This window comes from Micromys minutus, assembly GCF_963924665.1.
Source record: "Micromys minutus genome assembly, chromosome: 29".
Lineage (NCBI taxonomy): Eukaryota > Metazoa > Chordata > Mammalia > Rodentia > Muridae > Micromys > Micromys minutus.
In genome coordinates this window covers 15342414-15357656 of record NC_137964.1, presented here as the reverse complement: position 1 = coordinate 15357656, position 15243 = coordinate 15342414, and the positions used below count along the sequence as shown (strand labels likewise).

The 15243-nt window shown below is 50.8% G+C and overlaps 1 protein-coding gene across 2 annotated transcripts in view; it reads left to right on the top strand.

Moving 5' to 3' along the window:
• Positions 1–1913: 1913 nt before the first annotated feature.
• Positions 1914–15243, top strand: part of CASTOR2 (cytosolic arginine sensor for mTORC1 subunit 2) — a 53429-nt gene continuing 40099 nt past the window's right edge. For both annotated transcript variants that reach the window (XR_013975617.1, XM_080941164.1), the window contains exon 1: positions 1914–2316. Coding sequence is in view for 1 of the 2 variants with exons in the window: in XM_080941164.1 (XP_080797290.1) it covers positions 2204–2316 (113 nt within the window). In the remaining variant the exon portion in view is untranslated. The remainder of the gene's footprint in view (positions 2317–15243) is intronic.

Here is a 15243-nt window from a genome sequence, read left to right as displayed (position 1 = left end):
TAACCTGGGCTACAAGAAATGCAGTCTCCAAATGTTCAGAAAACAAAAATAAGGGCTGGAGAATGCCTTGGTGGCTAAGAGAAGACCTGAGTTCAGTTCTCAGCAGCCACATCAAGGGACCCATGACCACCTGTAGTTCCAGATTCATAGGATCCAATACCTTCACAGAACAGCTCACAGCCATCTGTAACAATTTCAGTTCCACACTGTCTTCTGAACTCCCTGGGCACCAAGCATGCTTGTGACACACATACACACTTACAAGCAAAACACATATACACAAAATTATAGAGTTTTTTTTTCTATTAAGTTTTTAGTTAAAAGTAAAGAAAAAGAAGGTTGGGAGTACTTCAATGTTAAGAGTGTCTGTCTAGTATGTTCAAAGCCCTGGGTTCCATCCCCATCACCGCATAAACCAGATGTGGCACAGTACAGGCACAAGATGACGGGGTGGGGGGGGGAGAAGATCAGAAGTTCAAGGTTATCCTCAACTATAGACAGACCTGAAGAATAACATGAAATAAATGAGGCTCTGTCTCAAAACAAAATAGAGCAATCAATTATTTATTTAAATCATGTGTGTGCGCGCGTGTGCATGTACAAATCAGAGGACAACCTGCAGGATTCGGTTTTCTCCTTCCAAGGTCCAGAAGATCGAACTCAGGTCCTCAAAGTTGGCAGCGAGTGTCTTTACCCACTGAGCCATCTCGAAGGCCTAATCTTCAGCGAAACTAAAGCAATAGAAGGATGTCCAGGTTAAAAGACATACTCAAGAGTCTGGGTCTCACGCCCTTTTGTGGGTATGAGGCTGCACAAGAAGCCCCCATCTGAGAGAAAGGAGCTGAGACTCCGAGACAGGCAGGATTGTTTCCCCAAAAGAGTTCCCTGTTCTCCAGGTAGACTTGACCCACCACCTTTCCGAAGCACTCTGCCAAAGGGCAAAAGCGCTAGTCAGTAACTTTAACCTAGACGATTTCAAAACCTAGTCAGCCATGAAAGGGAGCGGGACGGGAGGGGCGGGCAGAATATTTGCTGAACAGGTCCCCATACAGCACTCAAGCCTGGGGTGAGAAACACTAAGGATAACTCTCATTCAGATTCAGGTCCTCTCTCCACCCCACCCCCGCAACCCCCTCCCGCTCCCCCCAGCCCCTCCACACACACTCCCTCCCACATCCACAGTTACTTCAGCAGCTTTGCACCCATGATCCGGGAGACCCGGGTCCTGGTTCCCGTGCCTGCCTTATCTCTATCCTCCCTCACATTTTCCGCAGCAACAAAGCCAAACACAGTACCGTGGGGGCTTTCACGCTTCCCTGCGTTTGGACACGGTGTTCCTTCTGCCTGGAAGGCCGCGCAGCTCTCCCTCTGAGCTCCCCCTCCCCCCTGCCTGTGTGCTCCCATTCAGCCCTCAGCACCCTTTCCCAAGGAACCCGTCACCCTTCTCTATCTAACCCAACCCTTCTTTTGCTTTGGCTTCCCTGGACGACAATCACCGATCCCTCTAAATCTCTCCTCTGGCAGGCTCAGGCCTTTTCCAACGCCGGAGTTGTTTGTAGAGGAAAGGGGTTCTCGTTTGACACCCCCAAAGAAAGCACCTAACCCTGAGTCTGAGCGATGACAGAGCATGCATCTAAGCTTAAGTCGGCTCCAAATTCCCTATATGTCCCACGGGGTTCCTCTGTGTCCCTGGGGAACCCCGAAATCTTGCATTCCCAGTGCACCGTGGCGCAGCAGCCCAGCCCCCCTGGCTTGACATCAGCAAGCTGGAGTAGTCCGGGGGGTAGGGCTGCGTAATAGCGCGCACGTGGACTACAAATCCCGATTGGCATTGCGTGGCCTCGCGGCTGGCGCCTGCGCAGCACGGGCCCGGCGTTTGAGTGGCAAGTTGTTTGTTACAGCGAACACCAGCTGCTGCTGCGCCGGGCGCCGCGCTTCGCCGGGCGCTGTTTGCTTGTCCACCCGGTTGCTTGCTGCACCCCGCAGGTCCTCCCCAGGCCTCCTTTTTTTGCAACTTGCCAAGCTTCCTTTTTCTGGATCGAGTACGAATCAGCCCGGCATCGAGCTCCGGGCCCCCTTCCCTGGGCCAGTTGCCCCACGGTTTGGGGCACGCAGGGGGCGGGGGCCGCGGCTCGTCCCCGTCCCCCCCCCCCCAACTCGGGCCACCGCGGATGATCCGCCGTGGAGAAGCCCTGGGCGGACGATGGAACTGCACATTCTGGAACACCGGCTGCAAGTTGCCAGCGTCGCCAAGGAGAGTATCCCGCTCTTCACCTACGGCCTCATCAAACTTGCCTTCCTGTCTTCCAAGACCAGGTGAGAGAAAGAGGGTATGAGGCGAAGGGATGGCTGACGGGGGTTCGTGGGGGTGGGGGGGCTCATGGTACCCGCCCCGGGACAGACAAAGAGGCGCACCCCGGGGGAACGCAGTGCAAAACAACTTCATCCCCCCTAATCTCTGCCATTCTCCTGCATCGGACAAAGCCACCCCTGTGCTCTCTAGCTGGGGGTCCCCTACACCCAGAAGCCCCCACCCCACTGCGCCTCCAACTGCTGCCACCAACACCCAACACTCCCCTCCCCATCTCAGTCCCTTCTCTGAGATCCCGAGTAACCTACCTCAATGGCCTCTGAGATGCATCCGTGAATGAATGAATGAACGAATGAATGAATGAAAAACAGGTGTGGGGACCCGAAGGAGGAAATTTACAAACTAAACACGCCCCATCCCCCCTCCATCCACCACCTTCACCACCCTCCTCCCGGTTGGGCCGGCCCCCCTGTAGCCATTGGCAAGCGGGGAGGGATGGCGCTGAGCTCCTTCTACCCCAGAACAGAAAAATCATAAAATCATTAGTAGATGTTTATCTCCAGGTGCCTGCAACGGGAAAGGGGGTGCAGCGGGGGAGGGGCAGCAGGGCCAGGGTCGCTGATTTCTTTTTTCTTTGGGGGTCCAACGAAGTGGGAGGGAGGGGGGATTTTGAACCATGGAAGGGGAGGAGCAGGCGTGTTTATGGATCTGCCAGGAGCCTAGGCTTGGATGTTGCGGGTGGGGGGAGTGGAGGGGGGAATAGTGGAAGGCCTTGGGAGGTAAGAAAAAAAAAGGAAAAAAATATTTTTTTAATCTTAGATTTTTACCATTGCTAGATGAGTGTTTGACTTCATAAACTCTTGTTGGATTACGGTTAGGCTACCTTTTCCTTTAATTTCCCATTTCCCCTTATGGAGTAGGAATTGGATCAAGCTACTATCAACTGAAACCCCTTGTTCATTATGGTCTGGCTTGGGGGGGGGGGGTTAAAGCAAAGACGCTCTTACCTTCTTGCCAAAGGAATGAATGAATACATTACAGGTCAAGATTAAGTTAAATTAACAGCAAACACACCCCCCTCCCTTCTTCCCCTCCCTTGCTGTCTTGTCTCCTGCCTGTTGGGCTCAGGGGGGAGGGCCTGTTAAAAGTTCTTGCCTTAGGGACCTGACTTCTAAGGTAGCTTGATCAAGGCTATTGTTCGGAAGATGAAGCCAGCAAGGTGCCTTTGCGTGTGTTTACTTTCTTCTCTGAGGGCTGTCATATCTGGGGGGACCAGAGGTTTGGAATCCTTACCTCCCTTGTCCAAGTAGCCCCTGCTCCTTGGATGGCCCCAGGTAAATCATTAAACAGGTCATTTGAAAACAAAGCTAACAGCTCAGGTTCTGAACATGCTTCCTTCCCCAACCCCCAAGTGCAAAAAGCCCCTCTCTGTCAACGCCTTCTAATCCTATATCCACTTGCCCTCTGCCCACTCTGGGGGCAATCCCCAGGACTCAGAGGCTGGAGGTAACAAATTCCCAACCTCTGGCCTCAACAGCCCTTGACAGCCTCCTGGTTCCTCCTTTCCTTCTCAGACTGGAGAAAAGAGGGCTTTTAGGGGAACATATATATATATATATATATATATATATATATATATATATATATATATATATATATATAAAGACCAGAGAAAGGCTGGCTCTGTCTGTCCCCTGTGCCTTGGTTAAGGGACTGGCCTTGTTTTCGAGCATCCCTCATATATTGCTCCCAGGGTCCAAGCTGAAGGTCTCAAATCGAGGCCCAGAGACAAGCTCATACTAGCTAGCCTACCTTACCACGGGGACACCTTGTCCCCTTGTAGGATTGGTACCCTTCCTCCCTTCGAAGAGAGGCCCAAGTGACCGATCCAGTTGCAGGATGACTCAGGGGTCAAAGGTCACCTCCTTGTCTCCAGGCTCTAACTCTAGAAACCGCTGAGTATGGTCTGTCTGAGAACTGACAGGCTGCTGCTCCTGTGCACTCTGAGCTCAGGCGTGGCTTCATGTTGGAATCAGCCCCGGTGGCCCAAGCCACCAGGTCACTGTCTCTGTTCTTTCTCTCTCTCTCTCTCTGTCTCTGTCTGTCTGTCTGTCTCTCTGTCTCTGTCTCTCTCTCTGTCTCTGTCTCTCTCTCTGTCTGTCTCTGTCTCTCTCTCTCTCCCTCCCTCTCTCCCTCCCTCCCTCCCTCCCTCCCTCTGTGAAATGGACATCGTACGGTCAGGCTCATCTCTTTTTCAAGGAGCTGCTTGCTGGGAGCAGGTCATTCAGTGCATATAAAAAAACCAGCTGTGTCTCCAGAGGACTAGTGGTGTGCGGCTATTACGTTATTTACAGCAGCGAGCCACGAATGTAGTAATTCTTGACTCTTCTTCCCCTCCACTGTGGTCCAGGATCCTATTAGCACTGACCTGCCCCAAACGGTGAATCCCTGGAACATCTCACTGCCTGTTGAAACTGTTTCAGACCCTGCTTCTACAGGGCCAGGTCCCTGCTGTGGCATCCAGGACCTTTTGGGGAATCTGGATGCAGAATCTTTGTCTTTAGCTGCCCCCCCCCAGTAGATAAACTAGTAACAGCCACTTGCCAGCTTTCTCTTCCCTCTTCACATCTGTACATCATTCATCTCTTCCTGGAATGTCCCCTACACCCTGTCAGTTCCACTTCAGCCCTCAAGATTAGTGACGTCACCCCGAAGCCTCCCCAAGCACTCCCCTGCCTCCACCCTAACAGACTTAGTCACTTCCTCTCTCTCTCTCTCTCTCTCTCTCTCTCTCTCTCTCTCTCTCTCTCTGTCTCTCTGTCTTTCTCTCTCTGTCTCTCTGTCTCTCTCTCTCTCTGTCTCTCTCTCTCTGTCTCTCAGGTGTCTCCTTGGAGTGGAGCAGGTAGAACATGGGAAAGAGAATAGAACTAGAAGACACTCAGTTGGGGCCTGGGTGCTGCTGAGCCCAGTATAGACACAGGCTATCCTATGTAGAGCTAGAGATACCCTTCTCTTTGCAGAGCTAAGCACCCAGTCCAGGGAAGGCAAGACACAATCATAGTTTGGAAAGCTGAAGTCAAGAAACATGGGCCAGCAGGATAGAAAAAAGGAAGCCCAGGCCTGGAGAGATGGCTCAGCAGTTGAGACTGTTTGCTGCCCTTGGGGGTGGGGGGGGGTGGGGGTCTGGGAACCTCTCCAGACCAATGCCAGGTGGCTCACAACCTCCAATAACTCCAGCTTTACGAGATCCAATGCCCTCTTCTGACCTCTGCAGGTACTTGCACTAATGTACACACACATTTATAAACATATATGCAGAATTTTGAATAAAGAAAGAGGAAATGGAATTGTGGCTAGGGCATCCTGGGGGCCTACCTAAAGGAGGAGGCATTAGATTATATGCAGTATCTTCTTAGGAATTAGGCAGGAAGGGGGATCTAGTCTAGAAGTCCAAGCATATAGTATAGTGTATATATCAGTGACATAGCTTTTACAAAGAAGGCACTTGGGGCTCAGGGATTAACTTGCTCAAGGTCGTGAAATCAGGGACTGAGCCCAAGATTTGAGTCTACATCTCTGTGGACTAAGCTCTGTTTTTGCCAGCACAGGTTGCAAAGGAGGTGCATATTCAGGAGTGCTGCTAGCCTTTCTGCTTGCAGTGTGCTGTTCAGAAAGATTCAAGAGCACAGGATCAAACCACTGACCTTCATGTGTTCCCTTGTGTCCTCTTTTTTGCAGCACTAATGATTGGACTCAGTGCCTCCTGCATACAAGGCAAGTGCACTCTACAACTGAGCCACGCCCCCAGCCCCTCATTGGAGGACTCCAGGCAGGGGCTCTACCACTGAGCCACACCCCCAGGCCCTCATTGGGGGATTCTAGGCAGGTGCTCTAACACTGAGCCACACCCCAGCCCCTCATTGGAGGACTCCAGGCAGGGGCTCTACCACTGAGCCATGCCCCCAGCCCCTCATTGGGGAATTCTAGGCAGGGGCTCTACCACTGAGTTACACCTCTGGCTTTTTTCAGCTAATATTTTGATACCCTGCCTTACTAAGTTACCTGGGGTTGACCTTGAATTCACTCTGTAGCCTAAAGAAGCCCTGAACTCAGGATTTTTCTGCGTCATCCTCCTAAGGCCCGGGATACCCCATCCAACTTCTTCATTCTGATTCTTTAACCCAGTAGTCCTCAGGCATATCTTTCCTAAGAAAGGCTGGTGCAGGGTAGCCAGGGCACACTTCTGCAAGGCGTACATCATGTAGGCTAGCCCTCCAGTGCCTCCTCAGAGGTAGTGTTAAATCTCAGATTTAGGGCTGGAGTGGTTAAGAGCACTAACTGATCTTCCAGAGGACCCAAGTTCAAATCCCAGCAACCACATGGTGGCTCACAACCATCTGTAATGAGATTTGATGCCCTCTTCTGGTGTGTCTGAAGACAGCTACAGTATACTTATATATAATAAATAAATCTTTAAAAAAAATCACAGATCCATTACCAGGTCCCTAAGCACATGCAAAACATCATGGGCAGGGCCAGGGTAGGGTAGGGAACAGCCTGGTTCAAGTCCCCATACTTTCTGTCCAAGTATGTCCGTTCATTGATTCCCCCATCACATTCTGACATTCTGTATCTCTTCTCTCCTCTCCATTCTCCATCTCTCTGTCTCTTGTCCCCCCTTCTGTCCTGCCCCCAGCCCCACCCCCATCTCCTGGATCTCACTGTATAGCCTAGGCTGACCTCAATCTTAGAATAACTAACCTTTCCCATCCTTTAGGTGCTGGGAGCTTCTACCCTTGGCTTAAGCTGTATGGTGCACTACATTTATTTCCTCTTAGTCTCTGCAGCTCGGTTTCTTTACCCCTTCACGGTGTACGGCTAAGGCGAGTGTAGCTTTTTAGGCCTGGTAAGACAGCTCCGTTGGTAAAGCACCTATGTGCAAACATGACTGAGTCAGGATCCTGAGTTACTTAAATTTAAAAAGAAGGGGGGAAAGAAAAGTACAGGAGGCTTCAGAGGTGGCTCAGTGGTAAGGAGCACATACTACTCTTACAGAGGACCAGAGTTCGATTCCCAGCACCCACATTAAATGGTTCATAATCACTTGTAATGCCTGCTCCAGGAGATCCAGTGCCATCTTTCAACCTGTAACCATGTATATGCACACACGCAGGTGCATGTACACACACATACACACACACACACACACACATTATAAAAAATAAAACTTTAAGGGGGAGCAGTGAATGTCAGGGTTAGAAGAGACTCTGTCTCAGAAAAGGGGAGGGTAGGAATCAAATGGAGGAGGATAACCAGATGTCAATCTTTGGCCTCCATGTGAAAACATATACACGTGCGCATGCATGTGTGCATGCCTGAGTGCTGCATTCATGCACACACAACATGCCCCCATATGTACACATGAAAGGAACTTCTGTCACCATATACAATATGGTGTGGGGAAGAGAAGTGTGTCAGCTAACTTTTCTCAGAGCTATGACAAAATGCCTGACAGAGAGCTTCCCAGAGGAAGTTCGCTTTGACTCACAGTGTGGCAGCACTCTGTTGTGGCGAGCAGGTGTGCAGAGAGGGTGGGGGTTGAGGAGGCACGGGCAGCTATCATAACCAGGAACATTGCTGATATTTCTCACATCCTGGAAGACCAGGAAACAGAAGACAAACAGGAAGTGGGAGCCCAGCTATTATAAGCTTCCAGGCCTGCCCACAGTGACTCACTGCTCCCAGTGAGGCTCTGTACCCTGAAGGTGCTTCAACCTCCCAAAACAGTGCCATGAGTTCTGTTCAAGGGCCAAGTGTTCAAGCCTATGGAAGACATTTTACAACCAAGTCTTAAGGGACAGTGAGGATATGAGAGTGCTCGGGGGTGGAGGTCTGAAGAGAAGGCTCAGTTGTTAAGAGCACATTCTGTTCCTCTAGAGGACCCAAGTTCAGTTCCCATTGGGTCCAGGGGATCTGTCGCCCTCTTCTGGCCTCTATAGGTACCAGCACTTACATGTGCATACCCACACAGGTACACATAATTTAAAAAATAGGATAAACCATTTAAAAAGCATTCTTGGCAGGGAAGTCTCTGGCCCAGAAGACAAGAGTATGGGCGGGTTGTTACTTGAGCCGACTTGAGAAGCAGCGACCCATGTTTCTCAACCCTCCTAACGCTGCAGCTCTTTAATGCAGATCCTCATGGTGTGGTGACCCCCAACCATGAAATTACTTCATGGTGTGGTGACCCCCCCAAACCAAACAGTTCATTCCATTGCTACTTCATAGCTATAGTTTTGCTGCTGTTATGAATCATAATGTAAATACCTGATATATGGGTTGGCTGATGTGTGACACCCTTCCCCCTTGCAATGAGGTCACAAACCACAGGTTGACGGCCGCTGCTGTGAAGGAAGGAACATTTAAAAAGGGCCCTGAGGAAGCAGGTGGCGTTGATGAGGGATAAGGTGTCTGTAAAAAGAGAAGGCTCAGTATGAAGAGGAGGGTAAGAGGGGATAATGGGGTTGAAAATGGCAGCGGCACACACAATGTATGTATGAAATTGTCCAGAGAATAAACCAAAAAGAAAAGCTTTATGCTGGGCCTGATGGTGTAGGCCTGTCATTCAAATACACAGGAGGATCATAAGCTCAAGGCCTGCTTGAGCTACAAAAGGAATCTAGCAGCAGCCTGGCCAACTTTGTATGGCCCTGTCTGAAAATGAAGAGATATAAAAAAAGGATAGGGGTGTGGCTCAGCAGGAGAGCACCTGCCTAAAATCTAACAGTAACAGGTGGGGGTGTGGCTCAGTGGTAGAGCCCCTGCCTAGAATCTCCCAGTGAGGGGCTGGGGGCGTGACTTAACTTGACAAAAACAAAAACAAAAAACCTGCTAGGAGCTGGCTGTTCAGTATCATTTAATGCAATCATGTGATGATGTCATCAGAACCTTCCTTTTGCTACCTTCCTGACCCCGCCATCTTTAGGAGAATACAGGATACTTTCTGAAGTGGCTGGGTGAGCTTCATTACACACTGTGAGGAACCCAGTGAGAGCCAACACTGTGACGTCAAACAGTTGTCCTCTAACAAAATATACAAGCCCGTTTTTCCAGTAAGCTTTGCACAGACCTCCTCACCTTATTGGTTGGAGTCGTGTCACGTGACTATGCATGAGCACGCCCCCCTCATTCTCCCATCGACAATCAGGATTCATCCTGTTTAGTTAGGCCTGACATCTTTAACATTTCTGGCCTAGAGAAGGGATTCTTTGGCTGGTGTACACATCCAGGTGATGGAGGGTGACCGTGGTGTGGGGAGGTTTGAGACGCACACAGCAAGCGAGCCCCTGACCAAGACGGGTCACACTACAGCCCATCTGACTCACTTGCCTCTACCCTCTATAGAGTGTGTGGCTAGCCTCTGCCAAGCTTGGGAGACAGCCTCAGAACCCTGGACCGGGTTGGAGAAGCCAAAGATCAGTCAGCCTGCGCCCTCTTTTTGTTATAGCCAGGCCCTTCTGGAAATGGAACTCTGTGACAGCAAGAGTACATGCCAGGTTCCTCCGGGGACCCTCCCTCCAGGCTGCTCCACCCATCCAGCAGACCTGAAGAGCGGAAGTCCAGTTTGACCAATCATCAGCAAAATAGGAAGGACCCAGGATACCCAGAAGGGGGTGGGTTATGGTTTAAACTCAAGAAGTTGAGTCAGGAGATCTGTTACTCTGAGCACCCAGACAGGTGCCCAAGCGGCTCTGGCTTCTGTCACGAGGTGCCTCTTGATACCCAATGCCACAACTGGAAGGCTGTTGCCTTTGTGTGTCTGTCTGTGTTTCAGCGTGTACGCTTGTGTGTGCATGAAAGCACGCAGGTGCTCTACCACTGGGCCACGCCCCCAGCCCCTCACTGGGGGATTCTAGGCAGGGGCTCTACCACTGGGCCATGCCCCCAGCCCCTCACTGGGAGATTCTAGGCAGGGGCTCTACCACTGAGCCACACCCCCAGCCCCTCACTGGGAGATTATAGGCAGGGGCTCTACCACTGAGCCACGCCCCCAGCCCCTCACTGGGGGATTCTAGGCAGGGGCTCTACCACTGAGCCACACCCCAGCCCCTCACTGGGGGATTCTAGGCAGGTGCTCTACCACTGGGCCACGCCCCCAGCCCCTCACTGGGAGATTCTAGGCAGGGGCTCTACCACTGAGCCACGCCCCCAGCCCCTCACTGGGGGATTCTAGGCAGGGGCTCTACCACTGAGCCACACCCCAGCCCCTCACTGGGGGATTCTAGGCAGGGGCTCTACCACTGGGCCATGCCCCCAGCCCCTCACTGGGAGATTCTAGGCAGGGGCTCTACCACTGAGCCACGCCCCCAGCCCCTCACTGGGAGATTCTAGGCAGGGGCTCTACCACTGAGCCACGCCCCCAGCCCCTCACTGGGGGATTCTAGGCAGGGGCTCTACCACTGAGCCACACCCCAGCCCCTCACTGGGGGATTCTAGGCAGGTGCTCTACCACTGGGCCACGCCCCCAGCCCCTCACTGGGGGATTCTAGGCAGGGGCTCTACCACTGAGCCACACCCCCAGCCCCTCACTGGGGGATTCTAGGCAGGGGCTCTACCACTGAGCCACGCCCCCAGCCCCTCACTGGGGGATTCTAGGCAGGGGCTCTACCACTGAGCCATGCCCCCAGTCCCTCACTGGGGGAATTATAGGCAGACACAATGCCCCTGAAGCACTCCCTCAGCCCACCCTAGAGGATTCTAACCATGGTAGCACATGCCTGTTGTCCCAGTAGTTAGAAGCCAGAGGTCTACATCCAGTACCATCCTCTATTGCTCTCAGCCTTTGTTGTCTTTGTGACATGGTCTCTCACTGAACCACTTGTACTAGTCTGGCTGACTTGTGAACAGTAGGATCCTATTGCCACCTCCCCAGATCTGAGATCACAGGCATGCAACGCCATGTTTGGCTTTGGGCATGGTAATTTGAACTCAGGTCCTCGGTGTTTACATGGCAAGCACTGTACCATCCCGTCTGCTGTTACCTTTAAGTGCCACCTTAGAAAGCACATTTCTTAAGGTGCAGTGGCACAGTCCTGTAATTCCAGGAGTTTGCAAACTGAAGCAAGAGGAGCGTGAACTTTGGTCCAACCTGTGCTACAAAAAGAAAACAAAAAGCCCATTTCATTCGAATGCCCCCACAGCTATGGGAAACCCCAGAAGTGCCACCTGGAACGGGCATACATTTAAGGTCTCTGGTTCACACTCCCTGTGGCTGAGTCGGCATTACTGCTTTATTAAGTTCTTGCCAACAAACTGTGTGGATGCCATTGTCTAAAGCCTTTATGGTACTGGGCGGTGCTGTCGCAGGCCTCTAATCCTAGCCCCCCGGGATACAGAGATAGGTAGGTCTCTGTGAGTTCAAGGACAGCCTGGTCTACAGAATGAGTTCAGGATATCCAGGGTTACAAAGAGAAACCCTAGGGGTGGGGAGTGAGCATTATGGGAGAAAAGGTTAAAACTACACACAAAATAACGATCTTTATCATTTTCCTCGGTGCACTGAACTGAGGCCACTGCCTCAGTACATTTTGGGACAGATGCGCTAGCCCCAGAAAGCTTCCAGGGGAAAGTCAAGATAACCACATACATCAGCAAGTATGATGGTGAGTGAGACCTGCTCTGTCAGGGCTGCCGCCTGCATAGCTGTAAACTGGGTATAAAGAGCCTGGGAGCGTGCTCATGGCCATGGCTGCAGTGAGAATGCTATGACTTAAAACAAGGTGCCAGAGAGATGGCTTAGTGGGTAAAGTGCTTGCCGTGCAAGCATAAGGACCTGAGTTCAAGCCCGGGGTCCCACATAGAAATACCCAGGAGTGGTGGTGAGCACTTGAAATCCCAGCATGAGGGAGGCAGGAGTAGGTGGGTCCCAGGGTTTACTGACCAGTCAGTTCTGCCTAACAGAAGAGCCCAGATCCTAGTGAAGGTCTTTATCTTTAACACATGAAGATAGGGGGCTGGAGAGATGGCTCAGTGGGTAACCGTCCTTGCTGTGGAAGCTTAGGGACCTGAGTTCAAATCCCTAGCGTCCATGTAAAAAGTTAAGCATGACTCCATGCAACACGTTGTACACAGACGAAAGCAGTTTAAGAGTGATTACTGCTCTTGTAGAGGACCTGGGCTCGGTTACCAGCACCTACCTGGCAACTCACAACAGCCTGTAACTTCAGTTCTAGGTCATCATCTCCTGACCTCTGCAGGCTCCTGCAGGCTTATGACCACCCAGGAACAAAAGCATTAAATGAACACATAGCTGTTCTTTTTACTTATTTATTTTTTTCAAAAGAGAGATAAACAAGGAAGATGGTCCCTAAGTAACAATGCCCAAAGTGTACAGACACACACACACACACACACGGACCCTGCTTCCCTTTTAACATTACAGAGAGAATGCTACATCAACAAATGCTAGCTGCCGCCAGTCTGCCTGTACAGAGCCAATTCCTTATGCATCCATCCAGTTCTGTTGTGATTTGAGGTGATGCTAAGTGCAGATCCTGCCTCTGCCTTTGGAAGTCGTTGATCATTGAAGCGGGACATCCACAGTTTCCTCCAGCTTAAGAGCTGCAAACAGGTCAGGCTTGCTGGAGAAGGCAACTCCGTCTAAATCAGGATCAGCTCAGCGTGGGAAGATGTCAGGAGGTGCTAGGGATGGGGGAAGGCACATCACGGCTGGGTAGGAGCAGAACAGGTGGGTAGGATAGATCAGGAGAGGGATGCAGGTGACGATTGCACAGGGGGAGTCCCAGAGGAGTCGGGCTGCTCCCAGCCCAGGTGATCTGTGCAGCCGGGTCACACGGTGACAAGGACAGTGAGCAAAGGCTTAAGGGCTAGAAAGCAATGTCTTCAAGGTACAAGCCACAGCCTGGATTGGTACAACGGAGTACGTGGTACATTTGAGTATGTACCTGAATACATACGCAAAGCCAACAGCATGCAAGTGCTGTGTTCCAGGCCGTGCCCAAAAAGAAGAAAAGGAATTCCATCCACTGAGCAGAATAGAAATATGGGGGCTGAGGAGATGACTCAGCGGTTAATGGGCTTGTCACGTAAGCGTGAGGACCCAAGTTCAGGTTTCCAGAACCCGTACAAATGCTGGGTGAGCGTGACAGCTCACCTTGGAGACAGAAACAGGATCCCCAGAATAAGCCAGCAGCCAAAGTAGCCATATTGACAACATTTGGATTTGACTGAGAGGCCCTGCCTCAATGAATAAAGTAGAAAAGCAAGAACACATAAGAGAGCAAGCTTGGGGCCCATGTACACACTCACATATGTGCACATACACATATAGTACACACACCACATGCATATACAGTGTACACACCATGCATATACATGTGTGCACATACATTCACACACTATCAAAACAAACAAACCAACCAACCAAAAAACAGATGGTCTCTGCCTACGGTAGAAGGTAACACCCCACAGGTTTGATGGGGCCTCCCTTAAAAGGGATGCCCAGGTGGAGACCAATTCTAGATGTTAATTATCTCTACCATGCTACAGGTCTTTTTTTTTTTCTTTAAGTTTTGTTTATTTATTATATATATGTACACTGTATCTGTCTTCAGACACACCAGAAGAGGGCATCAGATCTCATTACATATGGCTGTGAGCCACCATGTGGTTGCTGGGAATTGAACTCAGGACCTCTGGAAGAGTAGTCAGTGCTCTTAACCACTGAGCCATCCCTCCAGCCCCCGTGCCAGAGGTCTTAAATGGGTCTGTAGAGATAGCTCCATTGGTAAAGGACACGAAGACCTGAATTTGATCCCTAGTACCTGAATTTTTTTAAAAAAAAAGTTGATTCCTGGGCCTGATGACCAGCCAGCCTGGCCTGTTCAGTGAGAGACCACACAAATGAGGGATGTGGCTCCAACACGGTGGGCAACATATAGAGAATGGTGCCTTCCATGTTTCACAGGAACACACATATTCATACAAAACACATTGTCCTAGCCAGTGTCCCATTGCTGTGAAGAGACAACCATGACCACAGTAACTCTGACAAGGGAAGAAAGCATGGAGAACCACAGGCAGACATGGTACTGGAGAGGTAACTGAGAATTCTACATCCAGATCGACAGGCAGCAGGAAGAGAAAGGCATTGGGCCTGGCTTGAGCATTTGAAACGCCCAAAGCCTACCCCCCAATGACACACTCCCACCAAGGCCACACCTACTCAGACAGGCCATACCTTCTAATCCCTGGCAAGTAGTGTCACTCCCTGATGACCAAGTATTCAAATCAGTGAGTCTTTGGGGCCTATTCTTATTCAAATTACCACATGTGTGCACCTGCACACGTGGAGCACATGTGTATGTACTTGGAAGAATTATCATCTCAGACTCAGCCTGGCCTTTTGCCTCAGGCTCACATTCCTTACCTGGCACGGTAGTCCAATCATAGTTATTGTCAAATACCCAACATGAACAGGCAGCGAGGAGAGGGTTATTTAGAGGTCTTGATCCATCACGGTGGGGAGGGCGTGGCAAGACAGCTCACTTCAAGGCTGTAGGAGGAGGTGAGGCTGGAGTCATCATGGTGGACCAGGAAAAGGAGTGGAGCTCTAACAGGAAGGGACTAAAGCAGGATACAGCTTCCAGGGACATGACCCCCATCTGCTCTCTCTACCCAGGCCTACCTTCTGCAGCTCTATCGAGTAACAATCATCTGTTCAAATTGTGTGCATATATGTGTGTGTATGTGTACTATATGTATATTATTATGCATACATACACCACTGCGTGCATGTGAAAGTCGGAGGGTCAGAAGACATCTTACAGAAATCAGTTCTTTTCTTTCCACCATTGGGTTCCCAGGATCAAACTCAGATCATCAGGCTTGGTGGCAAGTGCCTTTACCTGGTG